The sequence below is a fragment of the Astyanax mexicanus genome, chromosome 13 (assembly GCF_023375975.1).
Source record: "Astyanax mexicanus isolate ESR-SI-001 chromosome 13, AstMex3_surface, whole genome shotgun sequence".
Classification (NCBI taxonomy): Eukaryota; Metazoa; Chordata; class Actinopteri; order Characiformes; family Acestrorhamphidae; genus Astyanax; species Astyanax mexicanus.
In genome coordinates, this window is record NC_064420.1 from 45,618,555 (window position 1) to 45,632,244 (window position 13,690).

A 13,690-nucleotide genomic window follows, 5' to 3' on the forward strand; every position below is an offset into this window, starting at 1 on the left:
CAATATATTATAATTCCTGAAATTTTTATATTTTTAGTTAAAACACACATATTACACTGTCTTAACACATGGATGGCATGTAATACATTATTTTTAGTTTACTAAATAGAATGTATTACATGCCATCTGTGTGTTGAGACAGTGAGACTTGGTCTATTTACAAAATAAATCTTTGAGATTATGTAAATATTTGAATATATTTTATATATATATATATATATATATATATATATATGTATATATATATATATATATATATATATATGTATATATATATATATACATATATATATATATATATATATATATATATATATATATATATATATATAATAATATTGTATAAATGAAGTAATTGTAATTAGGTAATATTGTATGCAGAATTTAAGTAAAGTTTACTAAAAGAAAGGATTGACTGAAGTTCAGTTCACTTATTTACTCTATGTAACATTTAAGTCTTGAAACTGAGTTGAAGTTACTTAAATTGATCTGAAATTAAATTTACTTAAAAAAAAAGCAAATCCAGAATAAGTAGTGTATAAGCCTAAATGCATTGATTTGCTGCCTTGTGATTGGCTGATTTGAAATTTGCATTAATGAGCAGTTAGACAGGTGTACCTAATAAAGTGGCCGGTGAGTGTAGTTTAAAAACAGTGACCAGAGCAAGGATTGAACCCACAGACCCTGGGCACACACAGTGTGGCCCACATACACACACACACACACACACACACACACACTGCCTTTCGCACCACTGTGCCACCCTGATGAGTACATATTAGCTCAGAGCATCTAAAAATAAAGGCAGCATTGTGTATCGTTTTTATAAGGTCATGGAAAGCGGAACTTCAGTTCCATGCTGATCCATTTTACTATGACTAATGTCAATATGCTGCGGCGTATCTCCTCTGGGCTGACGGCACAATCTCATATTGTCACCAGGAAGATGTTCGATTTGATAGGGTTTACCCTTAGAACCCTACAGACAGATTTTACATCCAAAATCACACCTTGTGTTCTCAGCTTGATTACTCAGGAATCCCTTCACACATAAACATAATCCATATATGGTTAGAAAGGGCGGAACTTACTCTTTCTAAAAATACGGTAAAGCTAAATCTACAAGAAACCCACTGAGAAATACATCGAAAAAAGTGAGAAAAAGATCTCCTTCCCCAACCAATATTATTTACCTTTAGTGCTTCAAACATATTTATATGATGTTTCAAACCAAATAATAATATCAGTAAATAAAGACTCAAAAGTGTCCACAGAAAAAACAGTGTGAAACTACCTGATTTACTCAAACCAAAGCGTAAGGTATGATGTGCGCACTACTTTTTATAGTTTTTATTTTATTTTACTTGCACATTTTTAATAAGTAGTTATTTTCCACTAAATATTTTTATTTTTTTAAACTAAAAAAAGTTTACATTTTTCATATATATGTTTTCTTTGTGTGTCCTGATCCTTAAAATACTGAAAGGCATAGGCTGCTCTGAGTGTCAGGTTTTTAGTATCTACATGTATCCTAGAGGTGTGATTATTGATCATCAAGAAAAATAAATCCGCCTGATGCTGTTTCTCCATGTATTTTGTCAAAGTAATAATTAATAAGCCATGTAATGAACTCAAATCATCAATATTCTTATGCGTTTGATTAAAATATATCTTAGGTGTGAATATATTTAAAGTCTATACATTCAAAAATAAGTAAAATTAAAAAAATAGCAGGCGCTTGGTAAAATTTTGACTAAAACAGGATCAGTTCCAGAAAAATATAACAATTCTGCTTCCTTTTACATTTTAAATGATTATATTTTTGAGCAGCCGTATGTCTTCTGGAGTAAAAGAGATCAGGGAATGTGTCTGTCTGATATAATTACTGTGTTATAACACCTGAAAGAGGAACTGAAAAAAAAAGGAAAAAAAAAAGGGTTAAACAGTGACATCAGCGTTCAGTGTAGGACTAAGTAAAAGTTATGGGGACTTTCATTCCAGTGTGTTTGTCCACATGTTGGTACATCAGGCTGCCCGGAGACTGAGACCCGACCGGCTCCAGCACTGACCAATTCCACTTGGCTCTCTTTAGGCTTTATGATTAAATGGATCTGGTTTGACAGAGCTGCTGTGGAAAGTCTGGAGAACAGTTGATCTCCAGGAGCTGTGGGCACTAATGCTGCGGCTCCTAATTGGATATAAATTCTGAGCAGAACTGAAGCCTGACTGTTGAGGGGCCACGAAAATCAACATGGACAATATGATATAAATGATGTGATTTAACTGAAAGCTGCACAGTTCTCACCACATTTGGGGCTCTATCATACACCCTGTGCAAGGCATGTCGCAATGCTCATTGCTATCTTAGACCTAGTCATCAGTCCGTTTTCATGCCTTTTGTCCGCGCCTGTTGTCAGGGTTTTAATCAGTCAGTGGAGCTCCTGTATTTTCCACCACCAAAATATAATAGAAACACGCCAGAAATTTACCTGAACACACCTTACTTCCAGACCACCACACCAAACCATCAGTGTATATGTATTCCTAAACTCCCACGCTATTTTAAAGAAAAACTCTGGTGTGAAATGAACTTTGGGTGTATTAAAACACGATAAAAAGTGCTTACGTTTGTTGAATAGCCCACCTCCGCTCTCCAGCAGCTTTCTGAGATCCAGTATCCTGCAGATAAATCACTTTTTCCACCGTTATCCAGATTCAAAGTAGCTCCACTTACTTTATTGGTAGAATCTGGAGAGCCCTGACATTTAAAATGAGGCTTTAAGAACTTTAAAACTACACAAGAAGCTTATTAAAAGCCACTGTTTACAACCCATAGCGTAGGTAAATCTCCGGGCACCGCCATCTTAAATTTAAGTCCCAATAAGTCAATTGTCGAGCACGAGAACGAATAGGTAGGGATAGTTGAGCAGATTGCAAAATTAATTCCTTGGTAAAATGCATGAATTCCAGCTGTTGCTGAAAATATCTGGTTACTGTTGATATTATTAAGCGAAAAACCAACAACAAATTACTTAAACACATTAACATTGCTCAAAAAGTTTTACTTTTCGTGCTTGACGGTTGACTTAGTGTGACTTAAATTTAAGATGGCGCCGTCCAGAGATTTACCTACGCTATGGGATGGAAACAGTGTTTTTAAATAAGCTTCTTATGCAGTTTAAAGTTATTAATGCCTTGTTTTAATGCTACCAATAAAGTATGTGGAGCAACTTTGAGTTTGGATAACGGTGTAAAAAGAGATTTATCTGCAGGGGCAAGAATATGCCCTGTATCATTTATTCTAAAAGCCTGTTTGGGCAAAGTGCACAAAATACTGGATCTCAGAAAGCTGAAGGAGAGTGGAGGAGGGCTATTCAACAAAAGTAAGCACTTTTCATCGAGTTTTAATACACACAAAGTTCTCTGCTAAAATAGTGTCGGAGTTTAGGAATAAATCTACACTGATGGTTTGGTATGGTGGTCTGGAAGGGAGGTGTGTTCAGGTAAATTTCTGGTGTGTTTCTATTATATTTTGGTGGTGGAAAAAACAGGATCTCCACTGTCTGAATAAAACCCTGACAACAGTCTATTGTCCAGTCCATTCTGAGCACAAACCCGACTTTTAACTCAACAATAAACAGAATAAAGAATAAAATAACATTGCTATTCCCTTAAATGAGCTGCTGGTGTATCTTCACAGTGTGAACGAGCAGATCAGTATCTGTCCCTGCTGAGACGCACAAAAGCACCGCGCTGTTAAAATACGAACATGCCAAAGTCAGAGCTCACCCGACTCTTAAAGGAAATAAGAACTGACACACTGATTGGTTTATTTCACTTTACGCCCATAAATAACCACACCCATGATTAATTAAGAGAATTAGTACATGCCTTTTGCAAGTGGAAGGCATATTTTTTGTGCTCTCATCATACCAAAGACACACCCACACACCTTTAATCCAGCTGCGCGATCCCCAATTGACATTTAAATCTAATGTTGGACAGACAATTCATTTTAGTTGAGAGTTAAATTCACAATTAAAGTCACAATTTTTTGCACAGGACATTTTGTTGATGGTTGACCGCATAATAAATCCCAAGCTGTCTATAATTAACGTCTTGGAGCGGCATTTTTCCCATTATTTGAATTCTTTACTTGTTTTCAGTGTGATTAGGTGTCAAAAGTGAAGAGATGATATTTAAAATATGTGTGAAATTTGTTTTTCAGTAATAACAGCACCCAAAATTGGTGCAAATGGACACATTATACGTCTTTGGGCTCTGAATGACACTCTAAATCTGTTATTCACTTCAGCTCCATTTAACAGCACAACTCCACAACCCAACACTTCCCCCGTTCATTATACAGCAGCACAATTAACGCGAGAACTTGACAGTTATAGTTACATATTACATCCCATAAATCTCATAGCGATGATTACTGCTGGTAGAAATTTCGCAAGCATGTCTGTGGAGGATCCAGAAGCTTCTGGCCTCGATCTTTAATAGTAGTAAAGTGGCGGCACACGAGAAATGAGGTCATGCTTTAGGACAGTGTTCTTCCGAACTTCCTAGCATGATCTCCTATTTTTGGGTTTGACATTTGTCTCCATGACTTCATCTCAGTATTGGTTCATTCATGAACTCATTCTCTGTTCAGTACATAGAGTTTACTTTTAACTGAACTGACTGGAGAGTTAGCAGTGCAGGAGAAATTTTAGTGTTGGAGGTTTCATTGTTCAATTGGAGCAGCCTGGTGGCCAATCTTCATTAATTGCACATTATTGCACCAGTAAGAGCAGAGTGTGAAGGTTCAATTAGCAGGGTAAGAGCACAGTTCTGCTCTAAATATTGCAATGCACACAACATTATGGGTGACATACCAGAGTTCAAAAGAGCACAAATTGTTGGTGCACGTCTTGCTGGCGCATCTGCGACCAAGACAGCAAGTCTTTGTGATGCATCAAGAGCCACTGTGTCCAGGGTAATGTCAGCATACCACCAAGAATGACCAACCACATCCAACAGGATTAACTGTGGACGCTGTAAGAGGAAGCTGTCTGAAAGGGATGTTCGGGTGCTAACCCGGATTGTATCCAAAAAATATAAAACCACGGCTGATCAAATCACGGCAGAATTTAATGTGCACCTCAACTCTCCTGTTTCCACCAGAACTGTCACCACAGTTCTGTAAATAATAAATTATTGTGCTCTAAAACCAGGTGTTTCAGTTTCATTGTCCAACCCCTGTATCTCCACTTTTGTAGATTTTTAGTTTACTACATAATTTGAACAGACAAACTATCCCTTAGACTGTGCCAAAATTTCTCGATGAACGGACCAATAGAAACTCTTCAAAATGACCTGGAATAAACTCTTTTTACATTGACTTCCATTGAAAGTTTACAAGGTTTTACAAGGTTTTTTCTCTCTCCTGTGAAGTTGCTGTTTTGGAGATAAGTGTTTTTTTGTTGGACAGCGAAGATATGCTATTTAATTAGTTGACTTTACTTAGTTGCTAGATTTTCCTTGTTTAAAAAAAAAGCTTGCACACTGATTGCCTAAACAACTAAAGTAGAATAGGTATACTACAGGTGCATTTAAAACAAATAAAATATAATTGAAAAGTTAATTTATTAAGTAATTCAAAATTTTAAATGTGAAACTTGTAAATTAGTCTCAGAAAATTAGAATATAATATGAGACTTTTGGCACGCAGTGTGGGCAGTGTGCCAAATCCTGCTGGAAAATGAAATCTGCATCTCCATAAAAGCCAGTGTCAGCAGAGGGAAGAAGCATGAAGTGCTGTAAGATTTTCTGAAAAAAAAAAAAAAAAAAACACCAGCAGATGACATGTCTCTCCAAACCATCACTGATTGGTGGAAACTTCACACTAGACCTCGAGCAGTTTGGACTGTGTGTCTCTCCACTCTTCCTCCAGACTCTGCTCCCTTGATTTACAAATGAAATGTAAAATTTACTGATGATCAGTGATGGTTTGGAGAGACATGTCATCTGCTGGTGTTGATCCACTGTGTTTTATTATCAAGTCCAAAGAAGATGAAGATGTGGATTTCATTTTCCAGCAGGACTTGGCACTGGCCAATTGGTTTTATATAATATTCTAATTATCAACTAAGTATCAACTTCTTTTTAAAGAGTAAAAAGCTTGAGCTGATACTTCAACTTCTACAGCCAAATCCTCACAGCAATGTTCCAACATCCAGAGAACAAACTTTTCCTAGAAGAGCTGAACTTGTGGGGAACATACTCCCTATTAATACTTCTGAGGAACATATTGGAAAAGCACGTGGCTACAACTTCTGGAGAGAAAGTGTGTGTGTGTGTGTGTGTGCTGCACCAGCATGCATTTGTTCTGCACTGCATGCTTGGCAAAGCTCGTGCCAGGCAAAACACCAAACGCCTTCCTTCCACAGCAGGCAGTGGCAGCATGTGGCTCAGCCCCAGTGAGCTCCGCCCCCAAGCACGAAGCAGCCAATCAGGGCTCGAGGAGCAGGCGAGCCTTCCCCAGCCCTGCCTGTTATAAGGCGGGTCATGTGACAGCCCTGTAGTAATGCTGCTGCACGCGCTGGAGCTATGAGCAGCAGCCTCGCGCGCGGCTTTGCAATGAGCAGCTCGCCTCAAGGGCAAAGCCACGTCACTTTACTACTTTACACTGAGAGAGTTTGGACAAGATAAAGATAAAGGAACATCTTCTTCTGCAATAAAGGAGGAGAACAGATAGCGTGGACTTCAGGAGGTGGGTCTGCATATTTTTTTTTGTTTTGTTTTGTTGCGGTGCAGTTTATTTCTAAATGCCCAGAATTGCAGCAGGTTGCATTATGCATTGCATGCATATACAGCTCTAAAAAAAAAAAAGACCATATCAAAATAATTATGAGTTTCTTTGATTTTACCACATTGAAAACCTCCGGAATATAATCAAGAGGAAGATGCATGATCACAAGTGCTTGCATTTTTGCACCAGGAGTGTAAAGGCATAAAGTTATCCAAAAGCAGTGTGTAAGACTGGTGGAGGAGAACATGATGCCAAGATGCATAAATGAAAACTGTGATTAAAAACCAGGGTTATTCCACCAAATATTGATTTCTAAACTGTTAAAACTTTACACATTTAAACTTGTTTTCTTTACATTATTATTTGAGGTCTGAAAGCTCTGAATCTTTTTTTTTTTTTGGTTATTTCAGTCATTTCTCATTTTCTGCAGATAAACGCTCTTAATGACAATTTTTATTTGGAATTTGGGAGAAATTTTGTCTGTAGTTTATAGAATAAAACAACAATGTCCATTTTAATCAAACATAAACCTATAAATAGCAAAATCAGAGAAACTGATTCAGAAACTTTTTTTCTTTTTCTTTTTTTCCACAGCTGTATGTGCATGTGTATATGTGTAGTGTTGAATGCATTGGTTTAATGGGACATTTGCAGTATTCTCTTTAATGCATTAGCAATTATAATTTAACACACTGCATGTAATGCATTTAATGCAAATAAATGCAAGCAAGTGCATGGAGCTCTGTGGTGAATGCAACATATGATATCACTCATAGAAAACAGCAGAGGGCGCTCTTTCTAGATAGATAGATAGATAGATAGATAGATAGATAGATAGATAGATTGATTTTACATAGAAAATCAATTAATTTTTTTTATATGTACCAATATGTATTTATACACATGCATGTAATCAAGTAACAAAAACAAGCATCTCAGTTTTTTAATGATTTAAGTTTATTTTTAGTTTACTACACAATATGAACACACAAACTAAATTTTTCCTTACATTGTGTCAAAATTCCTTTATGAATGAAACAAAGTTCATTGAGAATTCTCCCAAATAACCTAAAACAAACTATTTTTACGTTGATTTTCATTAAAGGTTTCATTAAAGACGTTTTTTTTTTCTCTCTCTCTCCTGTAAAGTTGGTCTTTTGGAGATACTTGTTTGTCATTGGACAGGATCGCTGTCCAGTGAAAAACATGTATGTCCAAAATGGTCACTTTACAGGAGAAGACGAAGCTGTTCTAAACTCTTAATGGAAGCTAATGTAAAATAAGAGTTTATGCTTATTTAGTCATTTTAAAGCATCTACTGTATATTGATATATTCATCCAATTATGATCTGCACAGTGTACATAGCATCTTCAGGGTTACAATTTGTTTAGCATCAAATTATCATCATCATAGAATAGATGACACAACATCCTTCTAACAATTCTTAAATTAGTTATTGGGAAAAGTCTTAATGAAGGTCTGTCAGATTGATGATGTGTTTAAGTAAAGAATTGTTTACAGCTTTGTTCTAATAATAGAAACATCATTGGGTGGATCCCATTGTCCTTGTAAACTTAACCAAAATCTAAAATAAGAAAACAGTGCTAAATCCCAAAATTATGAAAACTGTACCTGGATGCTTCATGGCATGTTGTCCACCCAATAATGGCCAAGATCTTATCTGGCCAGCCAGCTTGACCCTATTGACCAGCTTTTAGGGCTGTGAATCTTTGGGAATCCCACAATTCGATTCAGAATCGATTCTTGGGGTCACGATTCGATTTTTTCCCGATTCTTTCAAATCGGTTGGATTCTTCAGCGGCGCAACAACAAACACCGTAAAACGACACTACACGCCTCTCTGTAGCCTAATAGGGAGAGGCAGTAAGAGCAAAAACTTTCCCTGTCCTGTTGCTGCTGTCCCGCGACACTCACCTACTGTCCCGCGGCACTCACCTTCTGTCGCGCGGCACTTTTTAACTGTACTGCGGAGCTCAGCTACTGTCCTGTGGAGCTCCTTAACAGCAGGACAGTAGGTGAGCTCTGCGAGACTGTATGAGCTCCACGCTACATTAGCTAAGCTCCGCGGTACAGTTAATAAAGCTCCTCGCGACAGTTAAAAAGCTCTGCGCGACAGTAGCTGCACCTGCAAAAAAATAGATTTTTTGAAAATTAGAATCTATTCTGAATTGTTAGAAAATGTTAGAAACCCAGCTTTAGTTGGCCATACTGGCTTTATTTAACACCAGCTGGTATTTTTTGGTATGTTCACTTTTTTCAACAAGCTTTTTAATACCATATTTGAGGGTAAAAGAGTAGATATCTTTTAAAAGGTTATAAAGACAGAAAGGGCGCAGAGTGGTCCAGCGGTCTAAAGGAGCGGGAGGTCGCAGGTTCGAACTCCAGCTCATGCAGCTTTGCCATCAAGCTGCCGGCGCTCAGAGGGAGCAAAATTGGCCCTGCTCCCTCCGGGTGGGTAGATGGCGCTCTCTCCCCACATCACTCCTAGGGTGATATCCACAGCACAGGGCGTCTGTGAGCTGATGTACCGGAACCAAGTCGCTGCGCATAAGCAGCAGCTCGAAAAGAAGCGGTGGCTGGCTTCACATGTATCAGAGGAGGCATGTGTTAGTCTTCACCCTCCGGGTGTGTTGGGGCATCACTTGTGATAGGGGGAGTCCTAATGAGTGGGTTGGGTAATTGGTCGTGTAAATTGGGGTAAAAAAATTGGAAAAATTTGAAATAAAATTATTTAAAAAAAAAAGACAGAAAGACGTAAAACATTACAGTCCTACCAGTAGAATTACCTCCGTGACAACAGTGAAATAAATGATCTAAAAGCTTTCATTCACGTTTTATTATGTAGGCAATGGCACTTGCTCCACTCATGTGGTAAAGATTGCAGCACTTTAAATGTTTCCAGAACTAAAACAACAACAACGTTCCCTCGACTGACTTTTCTTCTTGTTGCAGATGTTTGATGCTTGGTAAGCCTGAGCATCCAGCTGAAATATAAAACCTGTCAGATACTGTTTCCTTTGATTAAGCAGTACTCTCACAATATATCATCATTTTATGAGATGTTTTGACAGTTGTCCTGGTTTCCAGTTTCTCATCTGCTTTCTATCATGCATGCACTCGTAGCACTCAGGCCCTGTTTGTGTATACACACGGGTATTTTTGGTTATCCCTGGTAACTGTACCACACATGTATGCAACAGTGCGGAAAGTGATTTCATCACATGATGTCATTACTACAGTTCTGGAAAAAAACAAATAGGAGACCACTTAAAAAAAGATGAGCTTCTTTGATTTTACTGAATTCACAAGCCATCAAACCAAGCTGAACTGCTTGAATTTTTGCACCAGGAGTAAAGGCATAAAGTTATCCAAAAGCAGTGTGTAAGACTGGTGGAGGAGAACATGATGCCAAGATGCACGAAAACGGTGATTAAAAACCAGGGTTATTCTAACTGTATAATTATGAACTTGTTTTTTTTGCATTATTTGAGGTCTGAAAGCTCTGCATCTTTTTTTTATTTCAACCATTTCTCATTTTCTGCAAATAAATGCTTTAAATTACTATTTTTATTTGACATTTAGGAGAAATGTTGTCCGTAGTTTATAGAATATTACGTGTTTGCTATTTCCTGGTACACACGTTAACCTCTTAACAGCCCTTGGCCCTTTCATGGGCCACAACTGCAGGTGATATAAAACCATTTGTCTCGAAAACGTTGATGGTTTTGTTTTATTTTATTTAATTTTTTTGTATGTATTTTCTATTACAGTTACAATTAGAATTTTACCCACCCATAACTTATGTCACCTTGTCATGAGCACATTACATTACAGTACATTAAATTACATTACATTACATTTAGCAGACGCTTGGTAACACTATCTATGAATGTCATCTCTATAAGACTCTATAAACATACTCATAACACATTATAGTGCATTCATAAAGCATTATAAACATGGGTATAAATATTTATAAAACTCTATAATTCATCATAGCCATGTTTATTGTGCATCATGAACTGTGATTATAATGCTTTAATAGTTGTGTTTATAACATGTTATACCTCAATACCAAAGAACTCAGTCGCAGCTTGTAGACTTGTATCATGACTAAAAAAAGCTTCCAACTTATAAACACACCCTCAATAATCCTATAAATATATGTTTAACCACTCATAAAGTATTCTTGTCTTGAATATAATATTAGTTATTGTCAATTATAATGTATTATAACAGGTCTTTGTGCGCTCTAAGTAAAGTGACATACTTTCATTTTGGGACTAGATTATTAACGATAGCTATTTACTATTTTAACATGTATATTATAAGCACAGCTTATAATGTATGATGCATTTTTATAAATATGTATTGCCATGTTTATAATGTCTTATGAATGCATTATAATATGTTATGAATGTGGTTATAGAGTCTAATAGAGATGACATTCATAGAAAGTGTTACCAACATTTTAGACAAGGCCTAAAAGAGGGGAAGAAGGAAATTAGGTTATAAGTTCAAAGTTCAACATCACTCACTAGGTAGCACCTCATGACTTATACAAACTTTCAACATTTCTTGATGAATGGGCCAGTGGAAATACTCCAAACTCTTTTTACATTTAATTTCATAAAAAGTTTATTTTCTGTAAAGTTGGTGTTTTGGAGATACTTGTTTTTCATTAGACAGCAAGAATACATATATACATACATATATTTAGATGAGCCAAAGGTCATAATCAATCATTACCACCCACTGCACTGTCCACTGTGTATGGTAATGCCTTATATGACATATATACTGGTACAAACGTTAAACCAGGGGTGTCCAAACTACGCCCCGCGGGCCATTTGCGGCCTGTTTCCTTTTTTGGTATTTTAGAAATAGAATGAAAGTTGGCCCGCTGTTAAGCAGGTTTTTATAATGTGAGATTCAAAGTTTGAACGCTAGGTGTCAGAAACGGGCCAAAGAGTCTAAAAGTGGAGAGAGTGTGCATTTCTAGCGCAAAAAAACGGCCAAAGAGTCTAAAAGCGGAGAGAGTGCGCATTTCTAGCGCAGAAAAACGGGCCAAAGACTCTAAAAGCAGAGAGAGTGCACATTTCTAGCGCAGAAAATAACAGCCAAAGAGTCTAAAAGCGGAGAGAGTGCGCATTTCTAGCGCAGAAAACGGGCCAAAGAGTCTAAAAGCGGAGAGAGTGCGCACTTCTAGCACAGAAAAACGGGCAAAAGAGTCTAAAAGCGGAGAGGGTGCGCATTTCTAGCGCAAAAAAAACGGCCAAAGAGTCTAAAAGCGAAGAGAGTGCGCATTTCTAGCGCAGAAAAACGGGCCAAAGAGTCTAAAAGCGGAGAGAGTGCGCAGTTTTAGCGCAGAAAAACGGGCCAAAGAGTCTAAAAGTTGCCGTAATTAAGGAGTTTAATATTAAGAGACATCATGAAATAAAACATCAATTTGAAAAATCTTAGTTTACACAACATTGTCAAAGATAAAGTAAGTAAAGTAAAATGGTGTGTAAATGAAATAATCAGGAAAAAGTATCATTTAAAGTGGTATATTTCATTATTTGTTTTATTACAGAGTGTGGCCCGTGATTGGACAGCTCTGCGTTAAACTGTTGATCGATGAATGAATGTTAAACAAACAAATCCACACCACATCCAACACCTACAGTATAAATCACGTCACCTTGCCATGAGCATGTTGGGCAAATTCAGCGTCACTCACAAGAGAGCACCTCATGACTTATACAGGTGAAGGCATTTCCAAGCCGTTCCCTCGAAACAACACCTTTAAACAACAATACAATCAATTTGTATACTTCTATCCTCGAAAGCTACATACTATATATGAATATTAACATATAGTAATGTATACCATTAATAACACATAACTTCTGATATCTATCTTTTAGACTCAAGGAGCTGATTCGCTGATTCGTTCTTAATCGGCATCCAATCGAGGGACGTCGTCGTTTTTTTCCAGACGAGCAGCATCCAGGAATGGTGGATCGCTTGCTGTTGAATGACGACACTTTAATCTCCTACAGTCACACTGTGACAGCCCTGGTAAAGAAATATATATACTTAATTGTACTTAAAACATATTGAGAGATGTCTGTAAATATAAATATAATAACAGATTTATGTACTTACTTAAAATATATTTAAAAGTACATTAATATTATGCTTTCGTCAAATGTTTGAAAGTAAGCTTTGATCATACTTTTAAAAAAGTCAAATATAGTGTATTTAAAAAAAATAGACTACTATGAAGTACACTTTTTAATTTTAATTACGTTTAATGTAATTCAGTATACTTCTAAAAGACTTATTTCCAGTGTTGGGCACGTTACTTTGAAAAAGTAATTAGTTATAGTTACTAGTTACTTCTCCAAAAAAGTAACTGAGTTACTAACGGAGTTATTCCACTATAAAAGTAACTAGTTACCAGTAAAAGTAACTATTGCGTTACTTCGCCCTGTAAAAATAAATAAATAAAGAATAAATAAAGAAAATAAATGATGTAATTACTATTATTATTAGAAAAATAACAAACAAAAATAAACCCAAAATGTTGACAAAAATATAGTCTAACGAATAAAAAAAAATAAGAAACGAAAAACTCCACAGGACCAAAGAAAATTACTAAGACATGTAATACTGAAAAAAAAACGGAAAAAACAAATACACGTCTGGGGATAAAAATTAAACAAACCAAACCACACTCAAAGAAATAAATGTATATATAAACAAAACAAAAGAATGGACAAAAACAACAATCCGTTAAAAAAAACTCATTTAAATCCATTAAAAAACTCATTTAAAACAATCACAGGCTTTTTGCGCAGAATAATAAAAGTTTCGGTTAGTTT

At 36.4% G+C, this 13,690-nt stretch overlaps 1 protein-coding gene across 2 annotated transcripts in view; it reads left to right on the plus strand.

Annotated features, from left to right (window-relative positions):
• The first annotated feature begins 6,574 nt into the window (after window positions 1-6,574).
• Window positions 6,575-13,690, plus strand: part of klf15 (Kruppel-like factor 15) — a 31,583-nt gene continuing 24,467 nt past the window's right edge. The window contains exons 1-2 of one of the 2 annotated variants that reach the window (XM_022676817.2): window positions 6,575-6,760; window positions 12,731-12,884. In XM_022676817.2, the coding sequence (XP_022532538.1) occupies window positions 12,819-12,884 (66 nt within the window). In that variant the 5' untranslated portion in view covers window positions 6,575-6,760; window positions 12,731-12,818. Of the gene's footprint in view, window positions 6,761-12,389; window positions 12,570-12,730; window positions 12,885-13,690 lie in introns of those variants that run through there. The other variant, XM_049463151.1, reaches the window with a different exon arrangement.